The 21,948-nt window shown below is 46.7% G+C and overlaps 1 protein-coding gene across 1 annotated transcript in view; it reads left to right on the top strand.

Moving 5' to 3' along the window:
• ADCY10 (adenylate cyclase 10) overlaps positions 1-20,895 on the top strand; it is a 64,863-nt gene extending 43,968 nt beyond the window's left edge. The window contains exons 21-31 of the mRNA XM_035123567.3: positions 2,574-2,805; positions 4,569-4,676; positions 6,847-7,022; positions 8,443-8,602; positions 10,231-10,435; positions 10,514-10,610; positions 12,204-12,319; positions 14,749-14,866; positions 17,430-17,625; positions 18,490-18,678; positions 20,567-20,895. Coding sequence (XP_034979458.2) covers positions 2,574-2,805; positions 4,569-4,676; positions 6,847-7,022; positions 8,443-8,602; positions 10,231-10,435; positions 10,514-10,610; positions 12,204-12,319; positions 14,749-14,866; positions 17,430-17,625; positions 18,490-18,678; positions 20,567-20,761 — 1,792 coding nt within the window. The 3' untranslated portion in view covers positions 20,762-20,895. The remainder of the gene's footprint in view (positions 1-2,573; positions 2,806-4,568; positions 4,677-6,846; positions 7,023-8,442; positions 8,603-10,230; positions 10,436-10,513; positions 10,611-12,203; positions 12,320-14,748; positions 14,867-17,429; positions 17,626-18,489; positions 18,679-20,566) is intronic.
• The last annotated feature ends 1,053 nt before the right edge of the window (positions 20,896-21,948 follow it).

Here is a 21,948-nt window from a genome sequence, read left to right as displayed (position 1 = left end):
CTGATACCCCATTTCTCAGTCGCTCCCTCTTTTTCTCTGTATCTGTGACAGTTAATTAACTCCCTGCTCTGCTCCAAAGCAGTCGTGTGGATTGGAGTGTTGCAGGGTTCTGTCCTGGGGCCGTTGTTATTTCAACGTCTTTATAAATGACTTGGATGAAGGAATTGTGGGGACAGTCATCAAAGTTGCAGATGACACCCAACTGGGCAGGGTAGCTAATGGAGCAGAAGACAGAATCGGGATTCAAAAGGACTTCAACAGACTAGAGAACTGGGCCACAATGAATCTGAGTAGGGACAAAGGTCAGATTCTGAACTTAAGATAGGAAGAACCAGATGCACAAATATAGGATGGGGGACACCTGGCTTACCAGCAGTACATGTGAAAAGGATCTAGGGGTCTTGGTGGATGACAAGCTTAAAATGCGTTAACAGAGTGATGCAGCAGCAAAAAAGCTAATGCCATTCTAGGTTGCATCAACAGAAGTCTAGTGTCTAGGTCAAGGGAAGTAATAGTGGTCTTCTGCCTTGGTCAGACCACACTTGGGAGTCCTGTGTCCAATTCTGGGCATCACAGTTTAAGAAGGAAGTTGACAAGCTGGAATGTGTGCAGAGGAGGGCTGCTAAGATGATCACGGGTCTGGAACTAAGCCTTATGAGGAACGGTTGAAGGAGCTGGATATATTAGTGCAAGTATCACACAGAAATGTGTATATTAGGCAAAAGCACAAATAAGAATGTTGATTAGGAGAAATTTGCACATGAAGGCTGATGAATTTTCACGAGATTCTTTTAACTGGAGGAAACAGCAACTTGGATTTTCCACGGATTGCTGTTTGCTCCAACTCAGTGGTAAAGAGCTGATTTTCATTGGGGCAAAAAAAGGGGGTGGGAGTCTCAGACCTGGACCTAGAAAGCCTGGACTTGTACCTAGAAATGAGGAGCAAAGGTTTTATTTATATATTTAATTTTCAAAAAGTTCAATAAGTACATAGTTATATGTGGAACTAAACATGATGAGATGTAAATGGGGGGGGGGGACATCACCTGTGTAGAGGGAAATAAAGGGAGCAGGGGGGGGCCCAAAACTGTATACTTTACAAAGTTGTTATTGTATTTCGCCAGATCTCAACCTATTACAGTATTTGTAAGAGTGGTGCCAGGAGATTTATTGCATACAAGCAATTAGCCTCTGGCCGCTCTCTCTCAGAGCATCCATAAATCACAATCAAGTTGAGTCTTCTGAAGAATACTTCCGGCTCCTGCAGAATATCCTGAACTTTCTCCGCTTACGTTTATTGGTTTTCCTTCTGTCTTTGACCTGTCCCATTCATCTAATTTTTGGACTGACAGGTTCAACTAACTACTCTTCCAGTGAGGAATTCGTCTTCCCCCCTTGTGCCGTGAGAGATTGAGATTCTTCAGAGAGCTGGCTTTCACCCAGCCCGCTTTCGCTTCAGTTTTGGTTACCTTCTGCCAAAAATCTTTCCATATAGGACAATGAAAAGACATCTATTTTAGAGAAGCATTATCCCTATTGCATATCCAACAGTTAGATACCGTAGATCAGTGGTGTCCAAACTTTTTTCAAAGAGGGCCAGATTTGATGAAGTGAAGGGCCGTGAGGGCTGACCAAAGGGCCAACCAAGATTGTTGACCTTTTTTAAGATTGGGGTTGTTGAGCTTTTTTTAGGGTTGAAATTGTGAAGGGTTTTTTAGGATTTCACCCCAGGAAATAAACTGCCACAGGGGCCAGATTAAACCAAATGGCGGGCCGGGTTAGGCCCCCAAAATGGACTTTGGGCATGCCTGCTTTTGTTGTTCAGTTGTTTAGTCATGTTTGACTCTTCATGACCCCATGGACCAGAGCACGCCAGGCACTCCTGTCTTGCACTGCCTCCCGCAGTTTGGTCAGACTCATGTTGGTAGCTTCAAGAACACTGTCCAACCAACACTCATCCTCTGTTGTCCCCTTCTCCTTGTGCCCTCAATCTTGCCCAACATCAGGGTCTTTTCCAGGAAGTCTTCTCTACTCATGAGGTGGCCAAAGTATTGGAACCTCAGCTTCAGGATCTGTCCTTCCAGTGAGCACCCAGGGCTGATTTCCTAAGAATGGATATTTCCTAAGAATGGATATCAATTCATTTCCTAATGAATGAATTGATCTTCCTGCAGTCCATGGGACTCTACTTACGAATGTTTCTACTTACAAATGGAGCTCCGTCCGCCATCTTGGATGCGGTTTAGATAGGATTTTTTCTACTTACGAATTTTTAGATAGGGTTGCTTCGACTTACAAATTTTTTCTCCCAATGCATTCCTATGGGATTCGACTTACAATTTTTTTTCGACTTACGAATGTGCTTTCGGAATGCATTAAATTCGTAAGTAAAGGTACCACTGTAATTAGTCCTTTTTAAAACAAACGTAATGGGGTCCAGTATATTCTAAATATCAGAAATCAGGAGTGAAGGTAGGTGTGGATGAGCCTTAAGTCTTTCTGTCCTGGGTTGAGGAGCCAAGCATACGTTAGGAGTTGCTGAGATTTCCCCCCTACTGTCCCTATTTGGTCAGAGCGGAAGATACAGAAATGAAGTTTTTAGAGAGGATGGATGAAATCATCATGCTTACTGAGATGGGCAAGAAAAGAATCAAGAACTTGAGCTCCTGTGAATGTGAAGAGATTGTGGAGTACATCACCATCCCTTTGTCTCAACACTGCGTTGCTGTGGAAGATACTGCTCGGGCCCTTTATTATTTGTTGGAGTCTGCATGTGGTTATGTCCACCTTTCCAACAATTATATGGTGAGTAAGACCTACTCCATCTTCCCCACTCCAGCTGCACATGTCCTTCATGCCTCTCTCCTTCTCCACAGTCAGAGGCTACCCTAAATGCACAACATTGCATGTGTCAAGTTTTTGTGAAAGCCCAAGCCGCAGGATAGTGATAGGGCAAAGCTGTGTATGATAGAAGTTTGTACTCTTATCTGTAGCACCATGTGGGGAACAGATCTGTTGCTAGTTTTATTTTACTCTGCTACAGGACAGTTTCCCATGCACGGTGAGTTTTCTCCCTCTCTTCTGTTGGTTGAGTGGGTGAGAGGGTCAGTTTTGTCAATGGACCAAAAAGGCTTGGGCTTGGGCAACTATTCGAGCCTTGCAGGACCAAGCACCGGGCTCCCCATACCCCAACCCATATAAATAAGAGACCAATAAGACCAATAAGATTGGTCGAATCCCCGTGACGGGGTGAGCTCCTGTTGCTCGGTCCCTGCTCCTGCCAACCTAGCAGTTTGAAAGCACGTCGAAGTGCAAGTAGATAAATAGGTACTGCTCCAGCAGGAAGATAAACGGCATTTCCGTGCGCTGCTCTGGTTTGCAGAAGTGGCTTAGTCATGCTGGCCACATGACCCGGAAGCTGTACGCCCGCTCCCTCGGCCAGTAAAGCGAGATGAGCGCCGCAACCCCAGAATTGTCTGCAACTGGACCTAACAGTCAGGGGTCCCTTTACCTTTTAAGACTGGTTTTGGGTCAAAACAGGCCACAACATTATTGAATACAGATGAAAGAGGTTTGGCATGGGCATGGGGCAATCTAAATACTTCTAGCCCGCTCACCAGAAGTGATGCGTGGTCAATCCAGGCGGGGGTTCCTAAGACTTGCGTCCAATAGGGTGACCCCAGCGCCCAAGCAGCTCTTGCTGGTCCCGCGGTGCGCGCGCTGGTGGCGAAACTTGACTGAACAGAACCCAGCGCTGGGGAAATGAGAAGGAGGCGCAGCGCAGAGTCCTCGGAGGTGGCCTTCCGCTGCTGCCGTGGTCCGCTTGGCACTCCCGGGCCCTTGGAGAGGCTCTGGAGGGGGGCACTGGAGGGACCTAGCGCCAGGGCGCTGGATGGGCTTAAGACGCCCTGATGGCCACTCCCCCTGGATCCCCCAGCGTTTGGAGGGGCAGGCGGAGACTACAACTACCCCTCCATCCAAAACAAAGGATTGCCCCAGTGCCCAATCAGTTGTGATGATTGCTATGAGGTAGGCAAAACCACCGGGCCAATTAGCTCAGTGGGCAAATTCCTACCCGGCCCTATAAAGTGGCGATGACTGTAACCACAGCAAAATCATTGACTATCAGCTTAAACCGAGGGTGGGCGAGTTGGTGGCGGAACCTGGCGAATGAACAAACAGGTGTAGGCTGCTTAAATGGGCAAGGGGCAGACCCGAGGGAAGCCCACTCCGTCAGCTCTGCTCCCTGGCACAGCCCAAATCTCTGCCTGCAGCTTCATTCGCCAAAGCAGGATGCAGGCTAGGATCTGGTTTCCGATGGGCGGCAGGGGCTTATGCTCCCTCCGCCTATCAGGAAGGGCACTGAAGTTCCAGTTCCTGGGGTGAGCGGACTTGACAGAAAGGCAAAGAGAAAATCTTGCCCCCTCGCCCGTCTCCCCGTACTCCTCTGATGAATGGAGAGTGTGTGCACCGAGCACAACCCCAGATGCACTGGAATATGGGCAAGGGATGGGTGTAAACAGGGATCAAGGAAGTAAACATTCTATTCTGTGTTGTCCTTCTTTGAGGCTTTTACGTATCTGAACACAGCAGAGCTCCTGCTGAAATCTGTGAGTCCCAAGCAAAGAAACATTAGCTTGTTTGAGGAGTCAGTATTGCACAGCCTCAAGGGAGAGGTAAGAGGACCTGCTGGATTTGGTTGATACGGGGAGGGTGGAGATTTTGAAGTACGAAGCCCTACATGGCTTGGGTCCAGGCTTTCTGGAAGACTGTATTCCTTCATAGGAACCTCCCTGGGCTCTGAGATTTTCAGGCGAGACCTGTCTCTTGGTCCCGCCACCCTCACAAGCACCCTGGGGTGGGGGGGCCTTCTCGGTGGCTACTCCCAGACTCTTGAACTCCCTCCCTAGAGATGCCCGACTGGTTCCTTCCTTGTTGTCGCTTCAGCTTCACCAGCCGGCAAAGACCTCCTTCTTCCAACAGTCTTTTGGGAGCTGACTGCTTTTAATGAGGGGGCTGATGCTGTGCTTTCTAAATTGCATTTATTTGTGTCGCTTTAATAGATCTTACACACATGACAATTCTATTATATTAGTTTTTAATGGCTGCTCTGCATATAGAACTAACAATGTGCACCTTATCACTTGGTGCACACATGCCTATAGAGATGGCCTGAGGGCTAGAGCTATGGGGCTTCCCTTTCTTCTCAAGTATGACCCCCCCCTTCCCCACATTTCTGTTTTTAAATCAATCCATCATTTCCTACCCAGTTGCTCGTTCAGAAGTCTTGTGCAGGCCGAGATGTAAATTCCACTCAAGTTATTTGTTAAAATTGAAATGGCTATTCATTAAGCAGTGAAGGGTTTTTAAAATACCAACCTTCTCAATTCTTAAAAATCAAATGGGTTAATACTGGACAGTATGGGATGACCGGTGAGGGTGGCTTAACCTTTTTGCTCCTCCCACAAGCTGTTTCTCCACCCCCATAGGAACTAATGGAGCCACTAATTTACATGGAGGCAGGGAAAAGACCCTGCAATCATAGAATTGTAGAGTTGGAAGGGGGCATGAGGATCATCTAGTCCAACCCCCTGCAATGCAGGAATATTTTGTCCAATGCAGGGCTCAAACCCACGACCCTGAGATTAAGACTTTTGTGCTCCACCAACTGATCTATCCCTCCGGGGGGGGGGGGTTGAGGGTAACCCATCTCTTGGGCATTCCACACTGGGATAACCTCCAGCTCCCACCCCTTGAATAAGCTCCTTCTTTTTCTCACCCCCTCTGGGAAAGCTGGCTACAATAGTTCCTACAGAAGTCGTTGCTGCTGTGTGGTGAACAGAGCTGCTGGACACCCCACGATTTTGTTTGCAAAAATTAAGTAGTGGTATTCACTTTTATGAGCAACTTCACTCTGCTTCTTCCAGCAGCCCCTCTTGTAGTCACATACTCGCAACCGCTGCGTAGGCAACATGGATGATCATGGCCAAACATTATTTCCGTTGGAGTCTTGCTGCACAAATGCAATACTCCTTGCCCCATATCAACCCACCCCCATGAAAAGATGTGCCCAAGAGGCTCTCTTGCAGGTCCATGCGTTAAACAAGGTGTCTGGGATTCAGGGGGAGGTCAGTGAAGGCGGTCAAGGTCCTGTGTGAGTGTCTGGAGGTGGTTGGAGGATGGATGGCAGCTATCAGATTGAGGTTGAATACCAACAAGACAGAAGTACTGTTCTGGGGGGACAGGGGGGTGGGTGGGTGTGGGGGACTCCCTGGTCCTGAACGGGGTAACCATGCCCCGGAAAGACCTGGTGCGCAGCCTGGGAGTCATTTTAGACTCACAGCTGTCCATGGAGATGCAAGTTAATTCTGTGTCCAGGGCAGCTGTCTACTAGCTCCATCTGGTACGCTGGCTGAGACCCTGCCTGCCCACAGACTGTCTTGCCAGAGTAGTGCATGCTCTGGTTATCTCCCACTTGGACTACTGCAACATGGCTACCTTTGAAGGTGATCCAGAAACTACCACTAATCCAGAATGTGGCAGCTAGACAGGTGACTGGGTGCAACCACCGGGACTATATAATACTGGTCCTGAAAGACCTACATTGGCTCCCAGTATGTTTCCGAGGACAGTTCAAAGTGTTGGTGCCAACCTTTACAGCCCTAGAACGGCCTCAGCCCAGTATACCTGAAGGAGCGTCTCCACCCTCATCATCCAGCCCGGACACTGAGGTCCAGCTCCGAGGGCCTTTTGCTGGTTACCTCACTGCGAGAAGCAAAGTTATCAGGTGATACGAAAGAACTCGCCAATAGCCATTGCATTGTTGTCTCTTGCACGTCTCTGTAGGTCTCTTACAACATGGGTCAAATCAATCTGGCAAAAAAACTGATGAAGAAGGCTTTGAGTTTATTGAAGACACGCTTCCCAATAACCATTGTGGGAGCCTTTATCAAGTCCATGGTGGAAACGTCCAAACACAGGTCTCATCAGAAGAAGCCGGTTTCTTGGCAAATGTCCAGTGGGTATGGTGATTCTGGCAAGTTGTTTTTAGAAGGTGGAGTGGATGTGCTGCTGAGTTATAGAATTGAAAGGGGTATTGTGGATCAACGGGTCCACCGGCGAGATCTCATGTAACCTACAGTTGGGTGCCTGTCAAGCCTCTACTAGTAGGAAGCTTCTCAAGTCGAGGAATTGTTTCAACTCTGTCCCCCTCTAGGCAGCATATTGTACTGCTCAACTGCTGTTTGGGCCATAAACTTTTCTCTTAGCTGAGACCTACCTTAGAGTAAGGTGTTGGATTGGGTTTTATCCCAGTCACTGTGCATAGGATGGACAATTGTTCCTCATCTTCTTAGAGAGGATGCGAAATACAGTAGCACCTTGGCTTATGCTACCCTTGGGTAACGTAAACTTTGGGTTGCGACAGCGGCAAACCCAGAAGCGTTTCACCGCACGCGCATGCACAGAAGCAGTCTGCCGCTGTGCGTGCATGTGGAGAAGCGGTCCCTCTGGGAGCTCCGGAACGGATCCCACCCACAACTGGAGGTACCACTGTACATTTTCCTCTGCATCTGCACCTATGTTTGTGCTCCCACATCGCCTGGTGCAAGACAGGTCAGCTTGCACCCTTGTAACTCCAACCTGTCCCATCGGCTATGATGCATAAGTCAATCCAGGTGGGGGTTCCTAAGACTTACATCAAATAGGGTGACCCCCCAGAGGGACCGCTGTCTGGGGAAGTGCCTTTGCCCCTGGTCCTGCCTGGGCACGCGGACATGTCCACTCCCCCCAGATCCCTTTAACGGGATACCCCAGCATTTGGAGGGGCAGGCGGAGACTACAACCTCCTCTCCACCCAAGGCAAAGGATTGCCCCAATGCCCAACCGGTTGTGATGGTTGCTATGAGGTAGGCAAAACCACCAGGTCAGAACCAATTAGCCCGGTGGACAAATTCCTACCCTGCCCCACAAAACGCCGGCCGCTGTAGCCACAGCAAAGTCCTTGACTAACAGCTTAAACCGAGGGTAGGTGGGTGGGCAGGGGAACCTGATGAAGGAAAGTAGGCACGGCCCTGGGTGAGGGCTATTTAAATGGCCAGGGGGCGGACCCAAGGGAAACCTTCCTGCTCCGCCAGCTCCGCCCCCTGGCACAGCCCGTGTCCGAGCCTGCATCCCCATTCGCCAAAGCGGGATGCAGGCTAGGATCTGGCTCCTGATAGGTGGTGGAGGCCATCAAGAAGGGAGCATTGAGGCCATGCCTCTCTCGTTGGGGTCCTGGGTGAGCCTCTGCCACCCTGAGATGCTGCCACACCAAAAGAGGTAAGCGGGCTTGTTGCACCAGTAAATTTCCTGGATTATCTCAAAGATAATAAGGGGGATTGTGAGGAGAGCGGGCAGCTGGAGGCTTTCTGATCCTCTGTACTCCTGTGGTATCTTTTATAGCAGGGAGAAGAAACTAGCTGTTCTGTACCAGCAAGGGCACTGCCTTTCCCTGCTGTGGCAGCTCTTCAGCTTGGATCTTGCCACCAGCAGCAAAAAGTTCTCCCGCTTAGCAGCTCTCATGAATGTGAACTGCGCAGAGGAATCTCAAGACGAGTCCCAGGTACAGAAAGCTTTTCGCTCCTGGCTTTTTACCGGCTGCTCCTTCACGGGAAAATTTGCCCGTGGGGTGTGCAGCAGCACTTGCCACCGACTGAAACTTCCGAATCATCTTCACTGGCAGCTCACTTTAGAAGGCATTGCAATGATCAAACTTGGTCAATATGGGAGTAAGGACCAGCATAGCAAAATCTAAGCTGTCTAAAAGAGGGGAAAGCCTCCTGGACAATTAGAGGCCCAAAAGGACACACCTAGCTCTATGTTTCTCCAAAAGCAATGCACCCTCTAGTCCAGTGTTTCCCAACCTTGTGCCTCCAGCTGTTTTCGGACTACAATTCCCATCATTCCTGACCACTGGTCTTGCTAGCTAGGGATGATGGGAGTTGTAGTCCCAAAACATCTGGAGGCACAAGGTTGGGAAACACTGCTCTAGTCAAATAAGGTCACACTGACCACATCATTCAGAAGTACAGTGGTACCTCTACTTACGAATGTTTCTACTTACGAATGGAGCTCCGTCCGCCATCTTGGATGCGGTTTAGATAGGATTTTTTCTACTTACGAATTTTTAGATAGGGTTGCTTCTACTTATGAATTTTTTCTCCCAATGCATTCCTATGGGATTCGACTTACAATTTTCTTCGACTTACAAATGTGCGTTCGGAACGCATTAAATTCGTATGTAGAGGTACCACTGTAGGCTTATCACCTTTAAATGTCAGGGAATAGCAGGGCTCTGAGGAGTGGCAGGATTAGCTGAGGGGGGCAGGAGGCCGATGTGGGGGAAGGGGGTAGAGATTTATGGGGTTTTGTGCCAGAGATGAAAGATGGGGAAGGGTATGTGCTACACCGTCAGACGAGGGTACTTGATTTTGGAGTGTAGATGTTGCCCTAACCACTGAGCCTCTTGGGCTTGCCGATCAGGTCAGCGGTTTGAATCCCCATGACAGAGTGAGCACCCGTTGCTCTGTCCCAGCTCCTGCCAACCTAGCAGTTGGAAAGCACGCCAGTGCAAGTAGATAAATAGGTACCGCTGCGGCAGGAAGGTAAACGGCGTTTCCGGGCGCTCTGCTTTCTGTCATGGTGTTCCGCTGCGCCAGAAGTGATTTAGTCCTGCTGGCCTCGTGACCCGGAAAGCTGTCTGTGGACAAACGTTGGCTCCCTCGGCCTGAAAGCGAGATGAGCGCCACAACCCCATAGTCGCCTTTGACTGGACTTAACTGTCCAGGGGTCCTTTACCTTTACCTTACCAACAAGTCCAGGGAGGGGCACCAGCTGCCCAGCCACCAGAAGTGTGTGTGTATGTGTTAGGCATTTACAGCTCCTCAGCAGCTCCCTGAGGTTCATGCTTTGTCACTGGCCCTTTGTCCTCCTTGGGCTGGGTGTGCACAGGACCCTAAACTTGGGCCATCTCCAGACAAATGTTACTCACCTACCAGGGCCACTGATTCCCCCCTTGGCCCTCTCCCTGGGGTGGAAGTCAGAATGAAAAGGGTCAAGGGAAGAACAGCATCAATTCAGAGGGCTTCTGGTCTATCAAGGTGCTTCCTCAAATCCATTTCGAGTGCTCTCTGATCGAGAGCTCTCAACAGATGACGAAGTTCACTTGTCTTATTGTTTGCATCGCCATAGATAATCTCCTCCTACATGGAATTCTCACTCTGCTGTCAGCTGATGGGCCACCAGCATGAATGGATGAAATATGAGTTAATGGCTATCCGGCGTAGCACACACCTTCGAGTTGTTGGAGAAGAGCTCTTAATCATAGCTAAGCTGGCAATGTCACTAGCCTACATGAAGCTCTGCTTGGGGAACTTGCCTTTAGCTGTCCAGCTTGGTAAGTCAGCCGGCCGGCTCCCAAATGTGACTTTCGGGATCGAAAGAGTGGCAATTTTATGCATTGCTTTCTTTTCAGGTTATCGGGCACATGAGCTGTGTGTGCAACTGAAGAAGCCCAAACTCGACTGCATTGTTCTCAACGACCTTTTCAATGCTCTTTTTCTCAGGACAAGGTACTTTGCCTAATGCATCTCCCACTGTTGACTAAATATCTTGCCAAATGTACAGTGGTTCTTTTAAAATGAGATTCAGAAGTAATATAAAGCACAAGTGAGTGAGAAGATTAAAGATTTTATTCTAAACAGCAAGCAGTATACAGTCGTACCTTGAAAGTCGAACTGAATCCGTTCCGGAAGTCCATTCGACTTTGAAAACCGAAGCGTGGCATCTGATTGGCTGCAGGAAGCTCCTGCAGCCAATTGGAAGCCACGTCGGATTTTCGGCTTCCAAAAATAGTTTGCAAATCGTAACACTCACTCCCAGGTTTGTGGCGTTCGGGAGCCAAAACGTTCGAGAACTAAGTTGTTCAAAAACTAAGCAAGCACTTCAATCTGCCAGTTGGAAGCTCCCTGAGGTAGCCTCAGTTTACACAGCCGCCATACATGAGCTTCTAAAAACTCTGCCCCAAACCATCTAATTTATAGCTAGCTAGCTTGTGTGGCTTGCCCAACTGGTTACATGCAGATCATTCCTTACTGGTTACATGCAGATTGTTCATTAGCTTGCTGTTGTTGTTGTTTAGTCGTGTCTGACTCTTCGTGACCCCATGGACCAGAGCATGCCAGGCACCCCTGTCTTCCACTGCCTCCCACAGCTTGGTCAAACTCATGTTTGTAGCTTCGAGAACACTGTCCAACCATCTCGTCCTCTGTCATCCCCTTCTCCTTGTGCCCTCAATCCTTCCCAACATCAGGGTCTTTTCCAGGGAGTCTTCTCTTCTCATGAGGTGGCCAAAGTATTGGAGCCTCAGCTTCAGGATCTGTCCTTCCAGTGAGCACTCAGGGCTGATCCCGTCCGTAACATGAGGTACCACTGTAATTTATGGACCTAATAGGTATCTTAAGTCATTTGGACATAACAAATACGATTACCGGTAAGTTTGAGAACCAAGGTACCACTGTATATAGAAATGAGCAAACCAGTGATATTTGAGGGAGCAGGCTAGCAGGCGCGGCCCATGACTTACATCAGGCATCCCCAAACTGCGGCCCTCCAGATGTTTAGGCCTACAACTCCCATGATCCCTAGCTAACAGGACCAATGGTCAGGGATGATGGGAATTGTAGTCCAAAACATCTGGAGGGCTGAAGTTTGGGGATGCTTGACTTACATCATAGGAGCCTACACAACACAAAACACTGTTGCTGTATGTAGGTTTTATTTTATTTGTTTTTTATCTTATATTTTGGAAATGTACATCTAGTGGGTTTTTTCCTTTATTTTTTTGGGGGCCCCCAAGAGAATGGGGCCCTAAGCTATAGCTTGTTTAGCTTATACGTAAAGCCGGCACTGGGTTCAAGTCACCTTTAAGCCCATCACATTCTATTTCTTGTGAATGGCATTGCAAGGAGGACAACACAGCTTTTGCATTCTCACAAAAAAGCGCTCCGGGCAACAGTTTGGAAAGCCTACATGAAGTGCACAGCTATGATAAGTCAGTGGCTGCATAGTATGATGGACAACAAACCAAGCCAGCCTTGGGAAGAACTGCAGTACCTTACCAGAATTGCCTGGAGAGACTTTCCCTCCCTTGTGCTTCTCCCTAGATACCAGGACTCTGTGCATGTGCTGAGCTGGCTGGGGGAGTTATCCACCCGAGATGATAATGTCATTGGGCAGGCCCTCTTTGTGACCGGCTGTCTCGATGTCATGCTTTATGCTGGTAAGAACTGTGCACTTATCACAATGTGGCTGGCATGCCAAGGCTTTTTTTTTTCCCCAGCCAGAACTCACTGGAATTCATTTCCGACACCTCTCTGGTGAGCGCCATTGAAATCCATAAGTTCAGTGCTTTTTTTTCTAAAGTAATATCTTTAGGGGTACAGTACTCTCATTTTCCTACTCATATTGAAATACTGCCCCTCAATGAGGCTAAACTTAAATTCACAAAATGTTTAGGGGTATACGTCCCCCTGTGTCCCCCCAGAAAAAAGCACTGCGTACGTTTATTTCATTCCTCGTGAGACTGTATGTATAGGAGGGGCCCTGTGTTACCCGTTGTTGTTTTTATTTGTTTGTTTTTAATTTTATTTATGATTTTCAGGTTTATACATTTCAATATTTTTACAGTCATTTTAAGATTTCAAAACTTCCTTCCCCCTCTTTCTGCAGTTCCTTAATTTTATTTTCTGCATATCCAAATTAACCTTAATTTGTTCATTTATTTATCTGCTTTAAATATATACCCTTACGAAACTGCAGGTTATTATAAGAATCCTGCCAATGTTCTTATCTGTTTGCAATTTGTTTGTCAATATTCAATAAACCATTTTCATTCTTTTACAAAAAGTTTGTTATCTTGCTTTCTTATTTTTCTGGCAAGTTTCTGCATAAGTTTTTGTACCCATTATTCTTTTGCTGGGACATTTCCTTCTTTCCATTTTTGGGCAAGTAACATTCTTGCTGCTGTAGTCACATACATGAATAAATTTCTATATACAGTTTGGGTAGTTCTCAACTAAAGGACACAGTGCAAACTTAGCTGCTTAGAAATCAAAGAGTAGGTTTTGTCTTCATCTAACTTTTAAGTTAACCTGACGTGTAAAGGTAAAGGTAAAGGGACCCCTGACCATTAGGTCCAGTCGTGACCGACTTTGGGGTTGCGCGCTCATCTCGCATTATTGGCCGAGGGAGCCGGCATATAGCTTCCAGGTCATGTGGCCAGCATGACAAAGCCGCTTCTGGCAAACCAGAGCAGCACATGGAAACGCCGTTTACCTTCCCGCTGTAGCGGTTCCTATTTATCTACTTGCATTTTGACGTGCTTTCGAACTGCTAGGTTGGCAGGAGCTGGGACCAAGCAACGGGAGCTCACCCCGTCACAGGGATTCGAACCGCCAACATTCTGATCAGCAAGCCCTAGGTTCAGTGGTTTAACCACAGCGCCACCTGGGTCCCTTAACCTGACGTGTAGTTATAGAAAACTGTAGTTTTTGTATGACCCGTTTGAGCCAAAAATATGTGTGTTTTCCCATTAAACCAGAAGACTGCACACTCTGCAATATACAATTTAGCCACTATGGATTGGAATAACACTTGCAGTTTAATGGTGAATTTTGGATATAATGGAGATGTAAAAAGATTTGGATTATTATAAAAGGTGCCAGAGGAAAAGACTAACAATAGGATCCACAAAGGGGAGGAGGGAAGTCCAGGAGATTCTATGGAATCTTGTTTTTATGATGTATGTTGGATATGTGATTGTAAAACTTTAATTTGAAAAACCAAATACCGTAAATATTTTCTTTTTTAAAAAATATAAAATTTAGCCATTGCAACAAACACATGCAAACACACACATCTGTGAGAAGGGGTGACAGGTCAGCAGGTAGGCATGCTCCAAACATGTATTGCAATTACTGTGGGAATGTTCAGGGAGGCAGGAGAGGATACATTGTTTAATAATATCCTTCCTAACTTGCGTTAGCAAGTCCCTTTTTCTTAACAGAGTGCATTCCCCCTTTTAAACACACAGCGGATAGCTTGTTGCAAGCTTATTTAAACTTCTCAGTATAGGATTCCTGGTAATCTCCTTATCTCCCCCTTAAAAAGAATAGACACGACACAATCTTGTGTAAAGTATTATAAGTTTACTCACACATTCAGTTCACAGATGGATCCCTAAAGGCAGACTTAGGTTACAAAGTATATAAATGTGGAACTACCCCATATCGGAGTTAGTCCCAGTGACTGCAGACAGGCGGTCACTGCTGCTCACATGGTGGGGGAAAAATGGAGAAAAGAGAGAGTGGTGCCTGCCTTGCCCTTTTGTCATCTGGGCAGGTAAGGTCACACCCACCTCTAGTCACATGCAGAGGAAGTTTGTCCCAGCTGAGGAGGAAACAGGAAGTTTTCTATTGGCTGGAGCAATCATCCCCTTTCATGTCCACTCTAGGAATGTTGTACTTGACTGCTATCTCATCCCACAATTACAGATAATCAATACATATTGTTAGCTCCCATGGGAAGCCATCAACAACCAGTCCAGCTGAGTCCTTCTCCAAACTAGTTGTCTTCCAATTCTTTTGTCATAACCTTTGGGCATTTGATCAGAGGCAGGCTGCCTGTTTACGGGTGTCTTTCCTTTTGCAGGTTTTGCCTGTAAGTCCTTTGACTACTGCCTGGACTTTGTTTTGAACAATCACATGAACTGCATACTTATGTCTCAAAACAGCATCATGCTTGGCCTGTATTCTTCTCTGGCGATTTGGTAAAGTTTAGCACTCATTGTTTCTCATCTCAACATTAAGACTGCATGTGGTGGACTTGTAAAAGGGTAAAAGAGTATTGGGAAATAATCCATAATGAATTGGGGGGGGGAGTTTTAAAGTACTTTTCAAAAAACCCAAAAAAACTAGAGTCCTTTTTGTTGGGGTAATTCAGACTGAAATTCCCAGGTGTCAGAAAAGGTTTTTTTATGTATGCTGCTACTGTGGCCCATGTTTTGTTAGCCCCAAAACGGAAAATGAGCAAGGTCCCAACTAAAGAAGAATGGCAACTTAAACTGATGGAATATGCGCAGCTTGGGGACCTAACATATAGAATAAGAGAACAAGAAGAACATACGTTTAGAGAAGATTATAAAATTTAATAAAAAATTATTTTAAAAAAAAGAAAAAAGAAAACGTTTACTGAATATATGGGAGGAAACTGTGTACACTTCAAAATGTTGGCAGCATTAAGATAAATTCAACAGTGTAAATAAGTTTTGATGGACGCAGTAATGGAATACGGAATGGTATAGTTTTTGTAAAATATGCAGGGATTTATGATATGCAAAATACCGTGGAAAGAGAAGAAGAGAAGTCATTGATATTTGAAGGATGTAAAACGAGCTTTTTAATTGCAAAACAGAAAATCAAATAAAAATTAGAGAGAGAGAAAGAATTGGGGGGGGGGCCTGCCCCGGAAAATGGCGTCACTTGCCTAGTTTCTTAGAAAGAAAGAAAATGTCATGGGCGAAAAAGGCTGAAAAATATTTAAGCAACACACACTAATTTCCATGTTGTTAGCCATTTATTCCAGGGGCAATACAGTACTATGTTTACTTGCCACTCTGTTTGGAGGGGGCGGTGTTTGAGGTTGGGCTTTTCAGTTGCACAGATGTACTTGAAGGTAATGTGAGGCGCTTGCAACCTTTGAAATTTCAAAGCATCACTTCCGCTCGTGCCCGTCGGGAGAAATGGCTGACCCGTAACATCTCTCCTGACTCCCACAGGGAAATATGGCGGCTGCTTTGGGTAGTAGGCAGTCTCCCCACCCTCCCGGGATGATGGGAGGGGCCGCTGGTCCGCAGATGCCCCTTAACCCACTCCGACCCTTCGGGGGGGGTTGGGGGGCCTGGGCCGAGCACCCGTGGGGGGCAGAACTCCTGGAGGCCACCCTGTTCGTGCATGAGCCCATGATTTAAGAGGAATAATTGGATTTAAATTAGTGGACATGCTTCAAGAAAGAAAATACTACGTTGGACCGAACAGAAAGGGAAGTGAACTTTTTACTTTTATGTTTCAAAATTACACTTAACACCTTCCCTGGATGGACTGTCTAAAGTTCCTAGAACAAGCGAGAAGTTATAAAAGTATAAACTGTGTGGACATTGAAATATATACAATAGAGGATTTATTTGAATTTGTTTAGATAAGCCTGTAAGGTGAAAGCTTCCCTAAGGTGGTTATATCAATTCTGTTAAAATTCTTTGTGGATGGTTTTAAGAAGATTTATGACTCGTGACACACTTTTAATTGAGCTCGCTAAAAATGGAGGCCGGGGAGTGGAAAGCAGTCAAAGGGCGGGGGAAGCCATGGGTTTGTGTTAATATCTGGATTTGGCTGACCCTGCCTGGAAAGACTGTGAATCCACGACCGGAGGAATTAACGAACAGAAGCCTGGACATGACTTATTGGATCTTTAAGATGAGGTCTGTCTGTGATAAGCGGTGGAGCTTGGAAAACATCCCAATTTAGAAAAAAGAATGCAAGGATTTATGGGGAAGCTGGACAGAAAAATCTTCACAGAAACACAGGCTTTGTGGTAAATCTCGCCTGAAAATATTTCAAAGGCTGTTGGAAAAGATCTGGACTATGTTGAATTAAAAGGATTGGAAAGAACTTGGAACGTTGATTAGAATGGCAGCAATTATCGATATTCAGAACCCTCAGAATTTGAAGCATGGGGAAGCAAAATTTTTTATAATTTGGCATAATATTTGGTTTAATAGATATATATTTGTATAATTTGGAATAATTGGTTTGATATGATGGATTTGTAAGTGAAAATCTAATAAAAATTGATTTTTTTTAGAAACAGAAATATCACAGCATCAAGGGTGGACCTTGATAATAGGGCATCCTCTGCAAGGCCAAAATCTAATGTGTCCCTTACCCACTGCCTCCCCAAAGCACAGTAAGCAGGGCGCTGGGCTTTGGGTAGGAGGCACAGGGGCTCTAGGAGGGTCTTAGAGCCACCCCAGCTCCTTCCCTAAGCTGGGCAGGCACATACAGGACTCTGGGAAGCAGGAGGGAGGATTCTAGGACATGTCAGCACCCTCACACTGTAGCCCCCTTCCCAAAGCAAGTGCTTACTAACCTTTGGGAAGAGGGCGGGAAGGCGTCCACTTGGCCCTTGAACCCTTTGTGGAGAATCTGGTCGCGTTGTCCTAAATCCACCTCTGACAGCCTTTTAGGTCTGTTGTCCTTTTGTGAGCTGGAAATTGGAACTTAGAGTCTACAGCTTTAGAAAGAAGACTCTCCACTTGACACCGCTCCATCTTACAGGTTTGGCAGACTTCAAGAGTGGGATGACTTCATCGAGCTGTTTGAACAGGCGAGAAGGTTGGTGAGGAGAACGAGTGCTTCGCTTTATGCTAACCATGGATTCTGCAAGTTTGTGGAGTGTGAGGCTCTGCTGCTGAGAAAATATATCGAGGAAAGGCCCGAGAAGGCTCCTGAGATGCGCAACAAGATCATAAAAGTAAGGAGCTTGGAGGTGGGCTCTGGAAATTTCCTCTGTCTCAAGTACCGGAATTAAGAGTCCCCTACAGTGTGCCAATTAGGGATGCAGGTGGGGCTGTGGGTTAAACCACAGAGCCTAGGGCTTGCTGATCAGAAGGTTGGCGGTTCGAATCCCTGCGACGGGGTGAGCTCCCGTTGCTCGGTCCCAGCTCCTGCCAACCTAGCAGTTCGAAAGCACGTCTAAGTGCAAGTAGATAAATAGGTACTGCTCCAAGCGGGAAGGTAAATGGTGTTTCCATGTGCTGCTCTGGTTTGCCAGAAGCGGCTTGTCATGCTGGCCACATGACCTGGCAGCTGTACGCCGGCTCCCTTGGCCAATAATGCGAGATGAGCGCCGCAACCCCAGAGTCGGTCACAATTGGACCTAATGGTCAGGGGTCCCTTTACCTTTACAGTGCGCCAAAAGATAGGAGTCACAGCATGTATTGTCTCCCTTAGCTTCTTGAGACTACACTTTTGCAACACGTTAAATACAAGATAATGGCCACCAAATAGCTGATTCTGAGATTGGCTATGTTGCTTCTCCTTGGGTCTTTTTGCTCCTCACCATACTGAGTTAAGCCAAGGTTTATTGCCTGAGCTTGACCTGCAGTTACGCTATCTCCTGAGCTACAGCCAAGAACAAACCTTAGCTACAGTTTGTCTTTAGTGAGGTGAGGGCTTCATCGCAAGCCACGGTTTGGAAAGCAGTTTGGCTCCCTGTGTTGTGCGAACTAAAAAGGGAGAAGTCATGTTTTGTCTTTGCTTCCTAACCTTCTTCTCCTATTCAACCTCGTTGTCCTTCTGACTCTGCCTGGCATGATTCTCCTATTGCTCCCATTAGAATTTGGAACAAGCAAGTACTCAGTGCTCCACAAGCCCCATCTACTATTCCAGGGTTTACCATATGAAGGCCTACGTCCAACTGATGCTTGGGCAGGATGAAAACAGCCAAAGCTTCCTTGAGAAGGCATTTGAGGACAGCGAGGTGTATGGAAACCATTTGGAGCAATCCTGGCTGGAAATTACCAAGGTAAAGTCTTGAGATCACCAGTCAGTAAAAAATATTTCTCCAGGGACAATGGACAGTGCAGAGGGCCTTCTTGGTAGTGCCGCCCTCCCTGTGGAATGCCTCCCTTCAGATGTCAAGGAAATAAACAACTATCTGACTTTTAGAAGACATCTGAAGGCAGCCCTGTTTTAAGGATGTTTTCATTATGTTTTTAGATACGTTGTAAGCCGCCCAAAGTGGCCGGGAAAGCCAGCCAGATGGGTGGGGTATAAATAATAAAATTATTATTATTATTATTATTATTATTATTATTATTATTATTATTGATGCCCAAGAATAACATGGTGGTATGTAGCAGATTGGGAATAAATGAAATAGGCCTGAGATTGGGCCAATATTCCTGGGAGACGACTAGATACAGTATGGCATGGCTGGTGCAGAATTTTGACTGATCTGTATTTCTTAATAAAAAGGCAACAACTTTAAAAAACCTCAATTGCACATGATTAAACATCAGAGTGGCTTCATATCTTGTGCAGCCTGCTCTTTTCCATGTGGTATGCTCAGAACTTTTCTTTAGCTGGAACTCAGTTCCAGCAAGGAAGGAATTCATGGTGAGTTCTCACACCTATTTCCCTAGAAAAACAGCACCGGGTATGTTCCTTGTCAATTCCCACCAAGCAGAGTGGTGTGCTGGCCAGAAAGTGGCTCTTTCACAACTGTGTAACGATTCCAGTGTGCAGCCCATGACAGGTAACAATAACAACAACAATAATAATTTTTTATTTATACCCCGCCCTCCCCAGCCAAAGCTGGGCTCAGAGTGGCTAACACCAAATATAAAACAACTAGTTAAAATACAACTCAACAACAAGACTAAATACATTAAAATTAAAAATTAAAAATGCAGCCTTATACAAAAGGGAAAAAGAAAGGGAAAGTGGGGGAGGGGATCAGGTTGGCTCCAGGCCAAATGCTAGGTCTCTGTCTTAGAGGCCCTGCGGAAAGAAATCAGGTCCCACAGGGCCCTGGTCTCAGGAGACAGAGCGTTCCACCAGGTTGGGGGCCAGTGTTGAGAAGGCCTTGGTTCTAGTTGAGGCTAATCTGATTTCTTTTGGGCCCAGGACCTCTAAGGTATTACTGTTTATGGACCTTAAGGTCTTCCGCGGGGCATACCGGGAGAGACGGTCCTGTAAGTACGAGGGTCCTAGGCTGTAAAGGGCTTTAAAGGTCAAAACCAGCACCTTAAATCTGACCCTGTACTCCATCGGGAGCCAGTGCAGCTGGAAAAGCACTGGGTGAATATGCTCCCATGGCAGGGACCCCGTGAGGAGCCTCGCTGCAGCATTCTGCATCCACTGGAGTTTCTGGGACAGCTTCAAGGGCAGCCCCATGTAGAGCGAATTACAGTAGTCCAGCCTGGAGGTGACCGACGCATGGATCACTGTGGCTAGGTTGGGGCGGGAAAGGTAAGGGAGCAACTGCTTAATGTGGCGAAGGTGAAAAAATGTTGCCTTAGCTGTTGTAGTAACCTGCGCCTCCATAGAAAGGGAGGCGTCGAGGATTACACCCAAACTCTTAACAGAAGGCAATGGCACTAATTGGGCCCCCGCAAGAGAAGGGAGTTGGTCCCTCATCCCCATGCCATCCCGACCCATCCGGATGACCTTTGTGTTCGAAGGATTTAGTTTCAGTCGGCTCCCACGGAACCATCCAGCCACAGCCTCCAAGCATCTGGTCAGTGTGTCCGGGGCCGAATCGGTATGGCCATCCATCAACAGATAGAGCTGTAGAGGTAGAGATAGTACCAGGCAAAAGACGAATGGATTCCTCTCTGCTCCTCTCTCTCTCCCAAACGGACTCTCTCAAGTAACATTCTGAGCAGTTCCTGTTTCCTTATTTCTCCTAGGAGTGGTGGTTCACTGGAAAATGTCCCATGGAAGACTACTGGTTAAAGACGGCTCCTAATTTTCCCATATGGGAAGTAGGAAGGGCAGAGAAAGACATGGGAGCCTTCCATAAAAACAAGTATCTGCTGAATGTGCCAGAGCTGGACATAGACAATCCATTCCCATCCTCAGTGAGTGAGGAAGAGATAAGCTGAGAGAATTCTCAAGTGCACCAACTCTTTTCAGCAAATCCTTTCCTCCTTTGCTAAACTCTAATATTTAGCCTGTCCATCCCATTTCCTCGTCACTTTATCTTTTCAAATAGATAGCATCCCATAAAACCTTGCAACAGAACACTGAAATTCAGCTTCTGCAATGTTGATTTCAGTAAAACTTTGAAATGAGAAAATGATTTCTATTTAAGCATATTTTCATGCTTTCATTCCACAAAACCCCAAACCTACATATACTGCTTGCCCTTGGTTGAGGGTGCTTCTGAACAAACTTATTGTTCAGATTCCATTTCCCCCCAGTCCTGTAGATTTTTTCAGGTATACAGGGCTGAGGCCCATTTAGGGCTTTAAATGTCAGCAGCAACACTTTGAATTGTGCTCGGAATCATACTGGATGCCAATGTAGGTCTTTCAGGACCGGTGTTATACGGTCTCAGCGGCCGCTCCCAGTCACCAGTCTAGCTGCCGCATTCTGGATTAGTTGTAGTTTCTGAGTCACCTTCAAAGGTAGCCCCATGTAGAGTGCATTGCTGTAGTCCAAGCAGGAGATAACCAAAGCATGTACCACTCTGGCGTGACAGTCTGCAGGCAGGCAGGGTCACAGCCTGCGTACCAGATGGAGCTGGTAGACAGCTGCCTTGGACACAGAATTGACCTGCACCTCCATGGACAACTGTGAGTCCAAAATTATTCCCAGGCTGTGCACCTGGTCTTTCAGGGACAGTTACCCCATTCAGGATCAGGGAATCCCCCACACCCACCCACACCATGTCCAAGAAAAGTACTTCTGTCTTGTCAGGATTCAACTTTAGTTTGCCGCCATCCATCCTCCAACCGCCTCCAGACAAGACATATGCAAGACATATACAACAGGGCATTGTTCCCTGTGGCTCCAAATCTTATACTGAAATGGTACCAGAAGTCGTAGAGATTCCCCTGAGTGGATTCTTTAGCGATCACTCGTAGTTGAGTAAGATTGTCTTCCGTGAACATGGTCTTAACAGCGAGTCTGTAAGTGACTGTGGAGGCCAATTCTGGATGCACATGTCCTTCCACAGTGGGGACATAGATTTCTGGGCGGAAGTTGATCACGGTGAGGGTTTGCCAAACATGCCTTCCTCTTAGCACATTTCTCCCTTTTGTCCTGAGTTTGAGCGTCTTCAAAATCC

This window comes from Zootoca vivipara, chromosome 7 (genome assembly GCF_965207765.1).
Source record: "Zootoca vivipara chromosome 7, rZooViv2.hap1.1, whole genome shotgun sequence".
NCBI classification, from domain to species: domain Eukaryota; kingdom Metazoa; phylum Chordata; class Lepidosauria; order Squamata; family Lacertidae; genus Zootoca; species Zootoca vivipara.
Note: the sequence above shows the minus strand (reverse complement) of the source record. Positions and strands in the feature narration are given on the sequence as shown.